We start from the raw sequence: 18,496 nt of genomic DNA on the forward strand, positions 1-18,496 counted from the left end.
CTTTCTGCCTGGAAATCACGCTGAAGGTAATCAACAAACAATACAAAACATTTAAAATAGTTAAAACAATCAGTACACATATATGCATACACAATTTAAAAGCATAATAATAAAAACAGCATCCAACCCAACAGACCAGCTTACATGCTGAAGGACTGTTTGAATAAAAAAAACTTTTGCCTGCTGGCAGAAGGACACAGAGGTTTTCAGGTTATATCTGACTGCAGGTATCTACTGGGACATTCTTTGAGGGAGTGTGTGTGTGTGTGTGTGTGTGTGTGTGTGTAAATGTGACAGATTGAACTGCTATTTACAAGATTTCATGAAGTCCTTTTTAGATGTGGTGTCAGGATCCAGTGGAACTCCAACCATGTACTTCCCTTCCATTAATCAAGGATGATGAGGTAACTCATCGATCCAGGCAACTCACAGGATAGGCCCTTACTGCAGATCTGTGTTAAACTAACACTGTTACTGATCAGAATGTCATCCAAATTTTGCAAGCTTTATTCTTACCTCAAACTTTGTGTGCTTGAGTCCTAAGAGCTATTCTAATACTGCAAGAGAGTAGCATAGTCCTTTCCATGGGTAGAAAACACCAGAAAGTAGTACTGTGATTGTAAAAAGTGTCTACCATCTCATTGAATAATTAATTTTTTACCCATCTACAATAAATTACCTTTTGGTTTAGAAAATTCCAGTACATAAACCTGTTGCTTATTTTTCTCCATTATATGGAATAAAGTCTTGAGACATTAATAAATGTCAAATTGCACTTGCAATATTTTTGAACATGCTAGCAGGAGCAATAGTGTAATATTTCTGATGAGAACCAGTAAAAATCAAGAACTAGTAAGCTAGCTTTTGTATTTTACATAATGTTCCTTCATTGTTTAAAAAAAGTAAAACAAAACGAGAAGCAAGCATGGCAGAAGTCCAGTCTTCAACATATATTATAGCCCTTAAGAAGCTGGTTCGGGAACTGTTTTGCAGAGTAGATTTTCTAGTTTGTGCTCAGTACAAATTAACAACACCCCCTGCCCAGTTTATCTGAAGTATGTACAGTAGATTCTGTATGACAAAACAACTTAAAGATGGCTGACAATAAGGGGGAATTTATATACACATAAGATAACCAGTCAGTCCTGGAGGAGATCAACCCTGACTGCTCTTTAGAAGGGCAGATACTGAAGATGAAACTCAAATACTTTGGCCACCTAATGAGAAGGAAGGACTCCCTGGAGAAGAGCCTAATGCTGGGAACAAGTGATGGCAAAAGAAGAAGGGGATGGCAGAGAATGAGGTGGCTGGATGGAGTCACTGAACAACAACAACAACACACACAAGATCTTTTTTTAACAGTAGCGACTTTTGTTGGCCCTGGAGGGGTGATGATGAGAAATAGCCATTCTCCTTCGCTGTTGTTGTCCCAGTTGTGAACCCCTTGGGGTTTCATTTGTAAGCATGCTGATGTACACTGGGAACAATAAGCCTACCCAGGTGTTCTGCCTGACAACCAAGACCATCTAGTGGTAGATCTTTTTGTGGGCCATAGTCCTAGAGAGTGCACGCTCCTGGCTCCTTCCCGTAGTAGAGGACTTTGGGCGGAAGGAACAATGACGACGTGCCAGTGTGCACCTGACTCCACATACAGTTTGGATCCTGTCTTTTGAACAGATAGTCCTCACCAAGGATCAGGCTGTTTTAATAACTTGGCAATGGCAGCTGCTGCCTCTCTCAGCTAATGGGACAGAGCCAAGGACATCAGCATCAGCAGATAATAACACAGAAAAGCATTCCTTTAAACCATCAGTTAGAAAACAGGAAGCTGAGACAGTTTTAATTTAACATAATTCTTCCAAAGTTGAATGAATGGTGTGGGAGAATAACTCCACACAGCATCACAGAAACACAGTCTTTTGGATATCCAGAAGCCAACCTCAGAAAGGGGAAACTGAGCATCTAAGAACATCCAAAATGTATCCCTTCTCAAGTTCATATGACATCCTCAAAACTACTCCTTTATAAAAAAAAAAAAAACACCAACCCTGTTCTTAAGTTATGATGAAAAGGGTTCATGCACCTCTACTCAGATGTAGGAAGGATTAATTTATTTAAGAGTAAGCAGTGAGTTCTCAGAGCATCCAAAATATATCCCTTTGCCTGAGTGTTTTCACAACCATTGGACAGACGAGCAGAAATTCCTATTTAGATGCAAAGGGACTTGAAGGGGATCTGAACCAAATGGCTGAAAGGAGAGAAAAAAAAAGCTTGACTCTGCAACCATGCCCTAGCTCCCTCCATCTTCTGCAGTGTGTCTTCTGCACCCCCTGCCCAGAATATTGGCCACTCTTTGCTTGCAGAAACCCTCTTTTATACCCATAGAGTCCCATTCCCCTTGCTGCTGCCCTTCATAGGTAAAAGAAAGCAACAAAAACTGGCTTCCTTTACACCGTCCAATTTGGGAGCCATCACTTCATCTTGCAGTAGAGAATGTCGGAGTTTAACCGTGTACTGTGTAAATCAACACTGTCCTTTCTCTGTTCTGCATTTCCCACCATTCAGCTTCATTGGATGACCTCATGTTCTAGTATCATGAGATAGTAAAATTTCTCATCAGCTTTCTCCAAACTGTGCATAATTTTATATCTCTCTGCAATATCCCACCCCTTACTCCTTATCTAAATTTAAAAGCCCCAAAGCTCTTCTTCCTAGGAGAGTTACCCTCTTGAATAACTTTGGTTGCTGTTCATTGCAGCTTTTCCAGCTCTTTGATACCATTTTTCAGGAGTGGCAACTACAACTGTAGGTCACAGTGTAGGTTTGTATACAAGTGCTGTAACAATGTTGGTTTTATTTTCAGTCCTTTTCCTGATGATCCTTCATATGGAATTAACCTGTTCATATCTGCCAAACTTTTTTGAGCTATCCTACATAACCCTAAGACCTCTATCCTGTTCTGCCACTGCTTAAACATATGTTCTTCTCAGTATGGTTACATTGAGCTATATGTGTTATTTTAATACTCTTTTCCCCTGTTTGTGGAAATCCTTTTAGAGCTCATCACAATAGCATAATTGACCTTATACACCTTTACTACCTTTGGGTTGATTATATTTAAAAAATAAAAAACTGATAGCCTTTATACATAAAGCGTTGGCCATTCAGGCATGTCCAACCCTTGGCCACTCCATGGATTATTGCTCTATACATAACAACTAGTGTTAACATAATTTCCAGTCCCTGCTATACTGCAGGAAGATTAGAGGCATCAATGAAGTCTTGCCTTTCATTTCTGTGAAGGAACTGAGACGCCATAAAAGTGAAATGTTTTGAGGTTTCCTCCCTCCAGTCAGGTGTGCCCACAAAATTGCCGGCCTAGTTCTTAGTGCTCCTGATTTTCAAAAGTGGTTGGGGAAGTTGACATGAAAAGTATTTACAAATAAAACATCCCTGGTATGCATGGTTATTTTTAAATGAGTTTAGGACAATGCGAATAAGGTGCAGTTCAGGTGTGGGGGCCAGTATTGTCAACACGCTCCTGTGTGTGTGGGGAGGTGCACCTTGGTGCATCTGTATATGCATGGAGACATTCTGTATGGAGGCCGATGCTCAGCTGTCACTGGCACCACCACCTGGATAGTAGAGATAAATTTTCTGCACAAAAGTAAATGCTTCATATTCAGTCCAGATGAGAATAAATTTGACGGACATAGAAAAATACATTGTCAGGTATGGCTTCCCCTCTTGCACAACTGAAGTCACCAACTGCCACGTCACACATTAGTACAACAGTGTGGGAATTGGCTTGACATAATTGTCTCCCACATTCTTTGCTGTATCAATTGGCTGATAAGAGCCATGCCCTGTAGGAAATATTGATCCCTCCAGCAAGTCATGATTGGAGCAAAGTATGAAGTGGCTACATAAGTTACTCCACTGCAGTAATATCTGACCACATTTTACTTCTCATCAGTAGGGTGCTTATCACCAAATATGGACAGCAAGGCTGCATCATGACTTAATATGAGGGAAAGTAAGTCACAGGTTTAAGAAGATGGTTCTCAAATGCTTGGTGGGCCACCGTATTAATGCACACAAGCTCTCCATATGTAAATCTCTTCTGTCCCATTTTCTGCACTGCACCCTGGCAGTGCCAACCAGCTTCCTACCCCCTCCTTATTCTTCCTAATATAGTTACAGGGGAGGAATATTTACACCTACATAAATGGGACAGATGTTGCTGGGCAGAGGTAGCATTACCAGGATCCCCCCCCCACCTGAAAGCTCCCTTTGTGAGTTGTTCTGCACCTCCACCCCACAGTGTAGGACAGGCTGTGCTTATTTTTCTCAGAAGCAGGTTGCTAGCCTGCCACCACCCATACATTAATAGCTTCCATGGAAAATCCTAGATGTCAGACTAATGGATCAGGAAGTATTCCCAGCAAGGAAAAGCAAAACCTCCTGCCTTGCTCCAAGGAGAACCACCCACAAAACAACCTTCCCCATGAGCCTCTGGAGCTTTTTTTAAAGACCCCCCTGTGGAAAGACCTGTATAAATTTACAGAAATGCAAGGAAACCCTCATCCAGCAGCTTATTATGGGGAAGTGTTATTCCTTTGTAGCTATCTGGTCGATGTCAACTTTCCCCTGGAGTCCAAATGTTGGCTAGGAGGGGCTTCTGCTGCATATATATTCCTTGAGGGCCTGACCTTTGTATGCTAGAAAAATTAGAAAGTTAATTGAAGTCAGTTGGAATTGTTTAGCATTAGAGATGCAATAGGTTTATTACCTTGTGATAATGGAGATTCATTACTTTGCAATCTCAATTTCATTTTGATATGGGAATTTGCTTTTCTTTTGAGCTTGCATTTGGCAAATTGTCACTTGATTATCCATGGCCAATGTGCTTTTCCTCACTGTATGTGAAATTATTTTATATACTTATTCTTTATATAATCACTTCTTCACCCCTCCTCCCTCTTGGAAAGTTTTCTGGATTATACATTGAAATAGTGGGAAGTTACCAATTTAATTTAAATGCATCTTTTGGTGAACATTGCACCAGACATTTCTTTGTAAATTAATTTTTCTTTGTACGTTAACTATTTTTGAAATAGCATATATAATTTGCAACTATGCATGCATGTATTTGGAGGCTTAACTTGAAGGCATATGAAACAGCCGTTTTGCTGAATATAAGCAGGTCTGTCTCTGGTCCACACTGGAAGGGGAACTGCCTAGGAAGCTATCTATGCCTTGAGTTCTGTTGTGAAAGCAAGTATCTAGTAAATAAATAGCATGTTACTTTTTGAGAGAAAGCTTAGTGGTTAAGAGCTTTCAGTATGAGTTTTCAGATCATGGTCAATAATTCAACAGTAGTATTTTTGTGAGGAGTGTGCATTTCAAGAGGTCTTTCTGCAGCCATGAACTCAGTAACTGGTTAGGGCAAGCCAATATTATGGCAACCTGTGCACCCATCATGCAGACAAAAGACAATACAGCTGATCTTAGATTGCTAAAGGTATGGTTGAGATAATAAAAATGAAATTCAGGATCACTCCAACACTAAAACACTGCTGTTATTTCCTTTATGTGAGCCCTTAAACCTTTCCTGATGCTCTCTTTAGAGTGGAGAGAATTACAGAAAGGCACACTTTGCTTTTAGCCCCTAGATCACTAAATGGTTCCAGTGAAATACTAAGGCTGGGACAAAGTGACAGACAGATAGAATCACATTTCACAGTAAGCTATGCTATGTCCCACGGCCTCTTGTCCCCAGAGAGGAAAAAACAGACTCTTCTAGACTACATAGTACTCGTATAGCTAGAACCGGATGCTGTCATATAGTTGACAGACTTCATCCCAGCATGATGTCGAGGGGCACCGCTCAAGCCAATTAACCAGATCATGAGCAATTAATCCCTTTTTGTTCCCTTGGGGCCATTATCACTGCTTCATGCTAACCTTTTACATCTACTCTCGGTTCTGAAATATCCAAATTCCATCAATTTGTTTGATTCCTTGCAAGGCAATTGGCTTGGGATGGAAATGAAATTGTAGAGCTGGTATCTATGATGTATTGCAAGATGTTTTTTTAATTTCTTCTGGTTAGTATATTCATGAAATCTAGTAATATTACGGTTCCCATAGTTCTTGTGCCTGTTTTACTTTCACAGTTGGGTGTGAATGCAGAACCACCATACTATTGTGTGTCATTTTTAACCATATAAAAGTTTGCCTTTGAGACCTGTGCTGAAGACAGTGTTCAGTAAGATTGTTAGCAATGGTGTTTCATACTGTAAAAAGTATTTTGACAAGTGTATCCATATGAGGCTTCTAGGCAGTTTCTACTAAAGCAATTCAGTCTAACTGCTGTCACCCTACTGATGAATACTGTTTGATCCAATAGTCTGTCCGTAAAAAAAAGGCAATTTTTGGCACTGCTCTGATGTATCCCTAATGCTATGAGGGTGCTGCAGGGACAGAATTACCAGAAATGATCTCTCTCCATGTTGTGTTGAATCAAAGAAAATTCCATTGACACAGTGACACAATTGATACAACCCAATGAGATAGATTCAGATTTAGGCATATGCAGCAGAGGGTCCGATTGAAATGGACTGCCCCACACCCTAAAAATGCTACATGGAAGGTCAGAGGATGCCTTTCATTGGGCAGTACAGCCTGCTGTATTCCAAAGGGCCTCCTGAGCTCCTGCCTTGTGAAAGAAGCACACGACTGTTTGCTTCTCCAAGGCCATTTGACATATTTAACCATTGCAATGAAACTACTAGATTCGCAACTCTCCTTTAAGGCAAAGTTTTCTTTAAATAAAACTTAGGTCAATTTCCCTCATCAACATTTACCTGTTAATTTCAACTATTATATACTGTTCTCCCCCCCCCCCCAAACAGGAAATTCTTAAGAATTTGGATTATAAAGATGACCTAAAGAGGAAGATTAATGAGCTTGAGGAGAATGAAAAACTCTTGCGGGCGAAAGATCATGAAGAGGAATGTGCGGCAGAACCACTTCAAATTCAGGTAAAAGGCCATGCATCCTCCCACCACTATGGAAAGAATGAACCCTCAGAAGAACCAGTCAGTACAGCAAATACCTTTCAGCCAGGAGCCTGGATGCCATCTAAGGACAGTGCCCGTAATAAATAAGAGGCGAGATGCAAAGTATTGGGAATAAGATGGACATGCTAATAAGTTCTGTAAGTGAAAAAGATATTTTCTTGAATATTTTTCCTTTAGTACAGGTATGCCCTTGAAAAGTCCAGTAACATTTTTAGAGATATGCTTAGCTCAGAATTCTTGGACATTGCTTGTGGAAATGACTTGGTGTCAATGGAAGCAAAGCTGGTGTTAAAAGATATTATGATTAAATATTTGTCTTCCTAAAACCATTAGTGGGTATCTTCCTTTCATTTCAAGTTTAAAGAAAATTGTTAGTATATACTATGCAGTGAAGTATATCTTTTAAGGCTGTTTACTCATTTTAGGAAATATTTTCTTACGCTCTATTACTCTATACTACTGTGCAGTGCTATTCAATTAATTAACAACTCTTCTAAAATGAGAGAATACAACTGATACTAAGGAAGATGGAAGCTGCTAGGTCAGAAGAGTTCACAACTCTTCTAAAAGAAAAATACAGACAACCAAATCAAACAGTGCCATTAGCTATGATCCATCACGTAAATGTATACAAATATAGCCAGCTGCATCTAGATGAGAAGGCAAATTCCACTTGAACAATGTTCTTTCATTGTTTTCAGACTATTTATAGAACCACACACTACAGTTACATGTCTTTCTGTAATAATTTTTTGGTATGCTTACAAACTAAAACCAATTTTAAAGTATGGTTTATTGACAGTAGAAATTTTCAGTGGGATGAATGCTGTTCCATACGTTTCCTGTAGTCAGTACATTAATATTCATATGAGCAGACATGGCCCAAACAATTTTTAAAGCGCACACGCAATTATACTGGATGCTTCAGTCTTGTAATGCATCAGAGGAGATGCCAGCAATTACTAGATTATGCCTTAGGTTTCCTAGCCTCATCAGTCCTTACATCAGTAGGAATGATGTAAACGTGTATTGGCCCTTTCAGCATCACTTGTCACAAGTCATGCCACAAACTCAGTACATATTCAGGATTTCAACCACTCCAACTACATTAGTCAATGCTCATGAACCTTTTCTTTGACAGTGATATAATATGGAGCTGTTGTGGCAGAAAGGATGGTTGTAAGTATAATGCACTACAGATGCATGTAATCCCAGTTTCTCCATAGCTACAGTATTGTACTATCTTTACAACTGGCTTGTAACTCAGAGTAGATTCTGCTGATTTCAGTATGCTTTCAGTATACAAATGCTGCAACAGTAAGCACAGCAGTTCAAACAGGAATAGCACAACACCTATGCATACTTATAGGGTGTTAAATTAACAGCTGATTCTAAAAAGCCTTGCTTTTAAGTATGGTCCTCTGCAACAAACAGGGCTTAATTAGAAATATAACAATGGCATCATTGAAATGCCGCCCCAAGCTGAAAGTATGTCACCAGCCATTTGTTGTCTGCCACAAATGAGCCTCCATCTGCTCCCACCTTGTCTTAGGAAGCTGTGGTTTGGTTCAGATTTCACAGGAAACCACACTTTTCAAATACTAGTTCTTAAGCCATAGTTTAAAATAACAACAGCTTCCTCTGTTCAGCTGTTATAGGAAACCGTGGTTAGTTTAAAATAGGAAAAAGCATTCCATTTCATTCTTGAAGGAAGAAAGAGGATAGTGAAAGAACTGGTTTCCTTTTCTGAGTTGCAGAAAGGCCACACAAATAGGGGCCTGTTAAATCTTACCTTAGCACATTGTTAAGGACCTGATAATGTATAGCACCTTTACTAGACCTAATAATGATGCATTTAAATAGGAAGAGCCAAGCCAAGTTCAGTCAAGAGACATTCATTTCAGTTTGTAGCCCCACTTTCGATTGCTACTATGCCTGCTGTCTTCTTAGATACAAGTTTACTTAAATGTTGCAGTGCTGTCATTTTCCTAGTATATCACCAGTCTGCTTTTTGTATGAACAGAATGAAACAGCATCTAATAATCCTATCAGTTTACAGAATAGTGCTCTAGTGTCAAAGCCATTATTCCCAATTATTGGTCCATCATAAGCCATACAGGTGGTCATACTTCACATTTTTTCCCAAAACATCTTGCAGGTAAGGACTGCCGCCATTTACATGCACCCAACTCCCCACCCCGCCCTGAAAAAAAAAAAAAAAACAACAGGAAGTCATCTCCTTCTGTGAACTACATACAATCAGTTCCATAGTACAATTCCTACAAACCAGTTAATCAATGAAAGTTGAACATATTGACTTTTACTATGAAATCAGACTTATATACAAATAAGTATACCTCATTACCATTTAAGGTTATAGAAAAGAATATTAAAGAGCAGAGCATATAGATTCTGTACCATAAAATCATAAGCAGTTAGATCTTTAATTTAAAAAAAATGTAATTCTTATTTTACAAATACATTCTGTACATGTATTGTAACTTACATTTTGCTTACAAATACATCCCAAATTAGAAAATAAGTCCCAGGACAATACTCCTTAAAAAGCTATTAAAATTAATGACAACATAAAAAGGACACATTATTTCAGGATTTCTCAAATTGATGCATGTCTACCTCCCATAAAGATCACAACACAAAAAGATAGAAATGTAAAAACAGTGCCTTGTTTAGAAAAGTTCTGTCCAGTAGGATTGACCTCTTAGTCCTTCTTTGTTCGTTTAGCCTTAGCAATATTTTCCTGGCGCTTCTGCTTCTTCTTTTGCTCTCGCTCCCTGGCTTCAATCATTTTTGCTAGTTTCCATGACAGTACTGCACTTGCTAAGAATAGGGGCATAAGGGCTAGAATCACTGTTGTAAGAAATCCATAGGGATCCTTTGCAGCCCATTCCACAATATATTCAGCCCAGGATTTGATATTATCAAACATTTTTTCGGCTATCTAATTGGGGAAAAGGCTACAAAAAAAAAAAAAGTTGATGTAATTAGATATTTGAGTATTAGTCAACATATAGTGATCTGTTACTTGGTTTATGAAACAATAACTTCATGCATTATAAAGGCTGCAACTTTAACACTATACCTGTGCATCCCTACTCAGAATGAAGTGCTACTGAATTCAGTATGTACAGTTACTCCCAAGTAAGGGGTACAGGATTGCATTGTTAATCGATTAAAGCCATTTTAAGCAACTCAAGGCACAATTCTATGCATGTTTGGACAGAAAGCTGACCTACAACTTCCACTATGCCCCAGCCAGCAGTACAGTTGTGAGACTTTGTGTAATCACACAGGATTGCATCTTAAGTGTTCCCCAATCAGTTATTTGGACTTTAAAACAAAATGCACACTCTTACAAAAAGAGGCCAAATTGGCATTTCCTCTTGTGTAAAGAGAAAAGCTCTCCTTTACAATGCTTACTTCAAAAAAAGCAAAATAAGCCTTTTTCCTGAAGAAAAAGGACAAGAGTCCTGAAGCCTCCTGTGGATGGAAAGTTCTCTCCATTTGTGGGAGCATGCTGATCTAGAAGGGGGATTCAACCAGCAGAAGAGGGGAGGCAGTCTCTAACCCCTCCTCTCTCTGTAGCCCTCTCTGCCCCTAAAAACACCACATAAGAGTATTTGTACCATGCTGTATATAACTCTTCAGCCACAGTATGCTAATAGGCAAAACTACATTTGGATCACAAGAAAACTGACTGCCTGGGTTATTTCTAGTAACAAAAGGGAAGCTGAGGAAGTCCTCAGAGTAGAGAGGTTGCTAGCATTCCCCTTTCACTGCCCTTGTAGTTTGAAAGGACCTTCAGGAAATCCTTCCTTCACAGAGGTCATGTGTATGTCATCCTTTTTCCTCCCAAAAGCTCATAGATTTTCACAATTTTTGTTCATTCTAACATTTTCTAATTAACCAGGGCAAAATGAAGAGGCAATGATGCCACAGCTCGTTTAAACTACAAAGGGCAGAATTGGAAAGAATAATCGGGCATGAAAAGACATAGGGATCATGCTGGATCAGACCAAAGGTCTAGCCAGCCTGCCATACTGGTCACATAGTGGCTACATGGACACGTCATCTTTGAACCGTCTGTTGTGCAAGATGATTTAAAGAGAATCTTACAGTTAAAAGTGGTTTTCTCTTCCATATCTTTCTTTCCAGTCCATGAACAAGTGATGCTCCTGAATTCATCTCCCTCCTCTACTGCCACAACCATATTATGCCAAGTTATTCACTGAAATCCTCGAAATCCCAGGAATCACCTATTTGTTATAATTTTTTATATTTATATACCATACTACTAAAGATAATAGATTACTTCACACTCACCCACGAGGCTAAGCAGCTCCAGTTTAATTACACACAACAGGACTGTGCTGAGCTGTATACAAAACTAAAAGAAACAATATTGAAAAATTTAAGCAATTTCAAAGTTTTAAAACTTGCAAAAACAATGTACTATGATTGGCATTAGGGTAGCAATCAATGGGTGCAATAGTGAACATACTGTTGTAAAGCTCCACGCAAAGTGTTAGTATTTTAACGAAATCAAAATGTTGTTCCCTTTGACTAAACAAATCCTTCTGATTCAATTAGTCACGGGAGAGGCATAGATGCTAAGCACAGGGCAAGTAGCTACACTTCAGAAAATGGGCACCAGACTTGAAACACTTTGCCGAGTACAATCATGACATATTTATAAACAAGTATCTTGTTTTGGAAGTTACCATTAATTGAAATCAAGATACAATTAAGGCGGCAAACTGCATACACCAAGGCTAATGCAAGAAAAGGCATATAGTAGTTCAAGAAAGGAAAACAAAGCTCCTCTCCTAATGGATTTTCTGGGAAAGTTTAAATGCAAGAGATCTTTTAAGTAAATGAGAACTTGCATCCAGGCAATAAATTGGACTAAGTTACTGCTATCACTTTACAGGCCATGCACCTGTATGCACAATGGCTGTTGAAATTCTCCATTCTATCTCCACCTGTTTGGCCTTAATAAACAACATACCCTGTTTCCCGGAAAACGGAAAATAAGCCCAAGCATGAATTTTCAGGATGCTCATAATATAAGTCTTACCCAAAAAATAAGCCCCAGTTAAGATCGTCAGCCAGACAGATTCATTTAGTATGTCTGTTGCAATACATTTTGGGGCTTGGAGAGTTATGCTGGCATTCCAGAAGAAGATGGCATGACTGTATTTGAATAAATGTAGATTTTTGTACATGAAAAAATAAGACATCACCTGAAAATAAGCCCTAGTGTGTCTTTTGGAGCAAAAATTAATATAAAACCTGGTCTTATTTTCAGGGAAATGTGGTATTCTATGCCATCATATAGCTAGAGCCAGTCCATGTGTCATACAAGAGTTTCATGAGGCCTATGTGAATGGAAAACCACTGTGTATTATTAATGAACCCCAATCCCTTTGCTGCCCTGCCCTCAGCTTTTCAGCAACATTCCTTTTGTCACAATGACTAAAGAGTATTCTCCTGAAATACCCTTTCTTGGCTGCCAATGGGCATTTTCCATTAAAGTTAATTAAGCCAAATTCTGTTCTAAATAAAGTGTTCATCCAGTCAAGAAAGACTTTCCAACTATTCCTGCTCAGAAAAGTTAATAGTTACTGTGAAAAGGAGGACTATCTGGGCATGTTCAAAAGTGCTATCAAAACTTCTAGGCCTACCAAGTCAAGTCTGATATATATTTGTTTAGAAGTCTATTTTGTTGAGCAAGACCTACTCCCAGGTAAAACTGTTCATCCTTACACCATAAATCTAGTTTTATGCAGTAGTGCTCCTAGAAAAACATAAAACAAAATATTGAATGTTGTAGATTAAGAATAGATGACTTACAGTTCCCAGACTTTGCTAGATTCTAGTTCCTATCTTCCCTGACTGCTAGCTATGGTGCTTGGGCCTGGTGGAATTTGGAATCCAATAATATACAGAAAGCTTAAGGTTGTCCACTTTGTGGATCATTTAATACAAACACTTAATTTTGTCATTGTTTTCTTATAGAAATGAAGAAAAATATTTTTAAAAAGATAGGAATGCCAAGGTATCTCACACAAATATAACCAATATATTCATAACTTGCAAATTCCCGAAGAAGCCAAAATTTATATCTTTCTGTCAATTAGTACTTTGTTGAAGCATGCAAAAAATATTTAAAGCTTTTCTATCCTGTCCTATTACAAAGTCTCAGGACAGCTGTACAATATTTTTTTTAAAAAAGCACAGCATCACATCCTCTATAAAACCCCAATTAAAATAGCAATTAAACCATAAAATATTGGGAAAATAATAAGATTTTGGCCTGGCACTGAAAAGAAAATGTGTCGGTGCCAGGCACACCTCTCTGGGGAGCGTATTCCATAACTGGGCACCACGGCAGAGAAGGTCGTTCTTCAGGTAGCCACTCTCCTAATCTCTTTCAAACTGGGCTCCCAAAGAAGCTTCAGGGGTGGGCAGGCATGTAGGGAAGAAGATGCTTCTTCAGATATCCAGGCCCTAAACCATTCAGGGGTTTATAGGTCATCACCAACACCTTAAATTGGGCCCAGACTTCAACTAGCCAGTGTAGACGGTAAACGACTGGTGTTATATGTGCATATCTGCCAGTCCCTATTAACATCCTGGTTGTTCTATTCTGACCCAACTGAAGTATCCAGACTGTCTTCAAGGGCAGCCCCATGTAATTATAGTTTTCTAAACCTACACATTTTCCAGTCACTTTGAATCAATTATAAATCATCAATATTTTAATGAGCTTTAGCAATATTTTAACCAGCTTTAATACAAATAGTTAAGAATAAATTTATGTGAAAATAAGCACTGGGAAAAGTTTTATCCCACATGACTAGTCCTACTCACAGCCACATGTGACTGAAGAATGGGTTCTCTCCATCCCTTGGAGATGCTTGAGAACGGTGGTGCAAGGGAGTAACCCATTGAAAAAACAAAACCCATACATAATAATTCCAAGTATAAAACAGATTGGTAATTATAATAGACCTGACAGTGTTATGCGGGTGTAATATAACAACTTAATACTGGCTTGTAGCATGGGTTATCACAGCAAACATGCCTACATTTAGGATTATACCATTTTCCTGAAACACACAGAAACTGCAGGTACTTGTGTTGGTTTTAGAATAATCTAACTTTAATAGGGGAATACTCTTACAAAGATCAACCCAAGATCTCAGAGAATAGCATCGACATAGTTGGACCTAATAAAGGTATCAGAACACAACAGCACAAAACATCAGAAAAAGAAGAAATTCAGCAGACGCAGGAAATAAAGAAGAATGAATACATTAATCTCAGTTCCAACACATGTGTGGTGGGCCTGAGATTTATGCATTCATTCCAGTAAATTTATCTCCTGCAGCTGCTGGATTCCTGCTCCATATATCTATATATATAGCTATATGGTATTGCCCTACAGTTACTTGCAGATCATTCCTGAGACGTTGGTTTTTAACAGCTGCGTGAAACTCAGGCAATCAACAGACAATGCCTTCTCAAGACTACCGCGCCTGCATGGATCTTCACCTGTTGAATTTCTGCCTACATGGCAGCCTTTAAAGCCAAAGCCTCAGATGCGGAAGAGGAGAAAGATTAAACAGAGGCTTAGGGGTGGGGAAAGTGACACTCCCTACAAAATCGCACCCATCCTGAGAAAAGTGCTCGCAGGGGACAGGATTAGAAGGGCTCCCACTGAACAAGGAAAATAACGTATTTCACTGGGGGGGTCTGACGGCTAAAAAACGCAACAAGAAATGAGCTGGTCTGAGGTGCCGCGCGGGAGGGGCTCTGAAGCGCCCCAGTTCGTCCCCGCCGTCGCCCTGCCTTTACCCCCACACAGGTGCGTTGCTACACGAAAACCACCTGTGCTCCCCCCACACTCCGATGGAACTCCCCCGCCTCCCCCTTTCTTGATTAAAGGATTCGCTCACCAGCCAACCGGAAGTAGGAAGAGGAAAGTGAAGGAAGTTCCAGCCTCCTCCGTCGAAGCGTACTTGTACCCTTCTGGATCATAGAGGATAAGGCAGGCTAGAGAGGTCCGTAGCGGAGAACCAGACTACCGTTAGGAAGACTCTACAATTAGAGTAGCTCACGCTTTCGTTTCGAAATGTAAGTTCCGGGTTCCATGAGGCTCATTGTTACTGCTGTTGCAGTGATCGCTGCTTACAGCGAACCGTGGAGGATGCTGCCTAAGGCTGATGGGGGTTGTAGACCAAAACATTTGGAAGACCAAAACTACTGTGTCCTCCCCTCAATAGTTCTGCCTTCTCACTAATTGTCTGCAGTGCTACAGCTTCTCATTCTTTCTCGTCATTGCTATCTCTTGCTTATCAGGCCGCTAGCGAGTAGACCGTAGTATCAGCTATTCATCATCATCAAAGTTGCCTGGCCAAGAGCAGGTAGCAGTGGGGACGAAGAGGCGAAACTCCAAGGGGCTCTTGGCCCACTAGAGTGTTGGCCCTCGGCAGGCACTGGCCATGCCTCCTGTTGGCGATAGCCTTGTCCTACGAGTTGCACACTCCTGATGGATTCTATAGGATCAGCAACTTCGGAATTTCTTAAGATTTTGGTCTAGAACTCCCACGAGCCCTTCTAGACAGCACAGTCAGTCGTGAGAGATGATGGAAGACATTGGTAGGCCAAGACATTGCGCGTGTTACAGTGAACACACGCATACACAAAGTAGAGGAGCCCTGAATTCGTCTGCCATGTTCTATTTTGCATTTCCCTTCCCCAACAATGCACCCTAACCCTGTCCAGCCCAGCATGTGCATATAAATCTGTCAATGCGAGGTAAGCACTTCATGTATCCCGTGCAGCCGAAGGCGTAAATTTCGTCCGAATAAAAAGCGCATTCCTGTCGTGTTAAGCAGAAATTGAGGCCTACAGCTCCCAGCATGCCCTGGGATACGCTTGGGCATGCTGGGAGTTGTAGGCCTTTTTTCTGCCTTAGCATGAGAGAACTCCGTCCTAAATTTGTCGCGCTGTAGCTGCCAGTGGGGTTTTCCGTGCTTTTAGCCTGCCTCAGGTCTCCTCGGTCTGCCTTTGTGCCTCCAACTCTTTCTGCCCCGCTGGGGCGAACGGTGGGGCGTGTCAGAGGCGCCATGGCACCGTGGGGGAGCCGACCGAGGGAGGATGGAGGCAAGGCACTTCCGGGAAATGCGGCAGGTGAACTTCCAGCGGGGGAGCCGGCGCCGAACGCCTGTCTCCTCGCCCGCCCGCCCGCGGGAGGTGCTGAGGCGCTCCATGGGCGGGGCAGGGGAAGGAAGCCGGCCGTGACCCGCGGCCGCGGCGCGGAGGGCGAGGGGAGAGACTCAGTAGCAAGAGCGGACTGGGGCTTACTCACGAGTAAGTCCTGTGGGCCTCCCCCTTCTCGTCCAGGGAGGGGTAGAATCCCGTTGGCACCCTGCTTTAAGCCGAGTCCAACGCCACCGTCCTCGCCTGCTGCAACGAAACACTGGCGCAACTTGACGCTAGAAACTAGCTTCATCCTCGGCATAAGATTGTTGGTATTAGTGGACAGTGGAGGATAATCAAAAGAATCAGTTTGATAATAATCGGTTAATGTTGGTTGTCAGATTTTTTTAAAAAAAAGTTTCTGTGCGGAATAGACAAATACACCAAAGTCCATTTTGCAAGTTTATAATGTAAATAAATGAATACATAATAGGCAGTAAAGACAAGGATTTGGTTCACAGAATTGGCTTTTTCGTTATTTTCCTCCTTAGTAGGACCAGAACATCCTGCAGTGTGTCCCCACTGAAAGATAAAGCACAATGGGCCAGGTGGTACAGATAGTTGTTTTAGTGGGGGTTGTTCGTGGATATGACCACTTCTTCCTAGAAAGGATTTATGTCTTTGGGGAAGCTGGAATCTCAAGTAGATCTCAAGGGCACATGCTCCTATGTTGATAAGGTGATGCTCTGAATATTATATGAAACACAATACCCAGTGGATGTGCTTAGCTTAGCTCATTATGTTATCCTAAATGTGTGCATGGAAGTTCCTTTGATTTCATTGGTATTTACCATGTTTAGAGTCACAATCTACCTGCTGTGCAAAAATGTTCCAGTTGGATCTTGTGTGGCAAAATAAACTGACCAGTCGGATGCATCATTAGGCCTTTTGACCCTCATTATTGTATTTTTTTATGGCTGTGCATTTAAAATGCAGCCTGAAGAGCAATAACAGAACATTTGATAGCCATGCACATACCTGTGAAAAAGATGTCCCACAGCGCCACTTTAATTTAGCAGTGAAAATGAGTGTTATGCAACTTATTGAGCTTTCTTTTTATTCATAAATAAATTCAGTATCTTGGTTATTGTAGAATATGATGCAGAACATCAGGATCAGAAGCAGCTTCTAAAGCAAAACTGGTAAAGGAAACAAACATAAACAGAGGCTAACCTAGAACAGTTGTTTGCAGTCAGGCTCTTCATCCAATTTATGTTTATTTTGTATTAAAATACATAATTACATTGTATTTAATAGAACTTAGCCTAGCACTCCAGTTCTGTGAACATTTATTTGACTTGAGGCTCCACAGATCCTTAGTGAGATCTATCTGATTATATACCAAATTGATACTCTGCTATCCACTCTAATAGCACACCAAAATGACTTAAAATATACTGGAAACAAAACAGATTTTATATAACCTTGGAGAAACAAGAATATATATAATGGGCTACATTTATTCAGAACAGTCTTCAACTGTTGACCAAAAGTCGGAAGTGAAAATGAGGGAGTTCCACGATTTTAACACTTTCATAGAAAACTTCCCATTCTCTTGTTCCAACCAACCTTACTTCTGCCAACAGTGGGGCACAAAGAAGGCCTTCTCCAAGTGACTGCAACTGGGCAGGTGCTCTTTTTTAGAGAGTGTAGGTTCGTAAAAATAGGGAGTGGGGAGAACCTCATACGAGTGGGCTATATGCAGCCCTCATGGGTTGCTATTTGTCCTTCCAGGTTTTCTGAGATGGCCATGCATCCATTCTCGTGTGCACCAATCATTTGTTCTTTTTTTATCTTTTGTACATTTTTCCTCTTCTCTGAAAGGTTGGATGTGTCACCTAAAAGCAGTAAGAACTCCAAGTTAAAGTGTGCTAGTATTTTGGTATGTTGAGCCCACCCCTTTTCCCACTTAACCAACCAAACAGCATTGGCTATTGGGCGGTATAAAAATGAAAATAAATGCATAAAAGTGGCCTCCGGGACATTAACTTTGCTCTCTGGCTGCAAGAAGTTCTCCATCCCTGTCTTAAAGCTTTCGGGCTTTCAACACCTCGAAGTTCATCTAGAGTCAAACCAGCAGGCAGCGATGCTGATAAAGGAGCGATGCCTCACTCATTAAAAGT

At 40.5% G+C, this 18,496-nt stretch overlaps 2 protein-coding genes across 3 annotated transcripts in view; one reads left to right on the forward strand and one right to left on the reverse strand.

Annotated features, from left to right (window-relative positions):
• Positions 1-7,414, forward strand: part of NDUFAF2 (NADH:ubiquinone oxidoreductase complex assembly factor 2) — a 71,569-nt gene extending 64,155 nt beyond the window's left edge. Inside the window, exon 4 of the mRNA XM_044446814.1 lies at positions 6,918-7,414. Within this exon, the coding sequence (XP_044302749.1) occupies positions 6,918-7,172 (255 nt within the window). The 3' untranslated portion in view covers positions 7,173-7,414. The remainder of the gene's footprint in view (positions 1-6,917) is intronic.
• A 260-nt stretch (positions 7,415-7,674) lies between these two features.
• SMIM15 (small integral membrane protein 15) lies at positions 7,675-15,129 on the reverse strand. Of its 2 annotated transcripts, none has more exons than XM_044446817.1 (3): positions 15,068-15,129; positions 11,430-11,493; positions 7,675-10,063 (listed from the first exon to the last, which is right to left on the reverse strand). In XM_044446817.1, the coding sequence occupies exon 3, from the start codon at positions 10,033-10,035 to the stop codon at positions 9,808-9,810; it is 228 nt and encodes a 75-aa protein (XP_044302752.1). In that variant the 5' UTR covers positions 10,036-10,063; positions 11,430-11,493; positions 15,068-15,129; the 3' UTR covers positions 7,675-9,807. The 2 variants fall into 2 exon arrangements, with proteins under 2 accessions (XP_044302752.1, XP_044302753.1); XM_044446818.1 differs by lacking the exon at positions 15,068-15,129 and adding an exon at positions 13,980-14,528.
• Positions 15,130-18,496: the final 3,367 nt, after the last annotated feature.

Source organism: Varanus komodoensis, unplaced genomic scaffold (genome assembly GCF_004798865.1).
Source record: "Varanus komodoensis strain SLA01 unplaced genomic scaffold, ASM479886v1 scaffold5, whole genome shotgun sequence".
In the NCBI taxonomy this organism is placed as follows: Eukaryota; Metazoa; Chordata; class Lepidosauria; order Squamata; family Varanidae; genus Varanus; species Varanus komodoensis.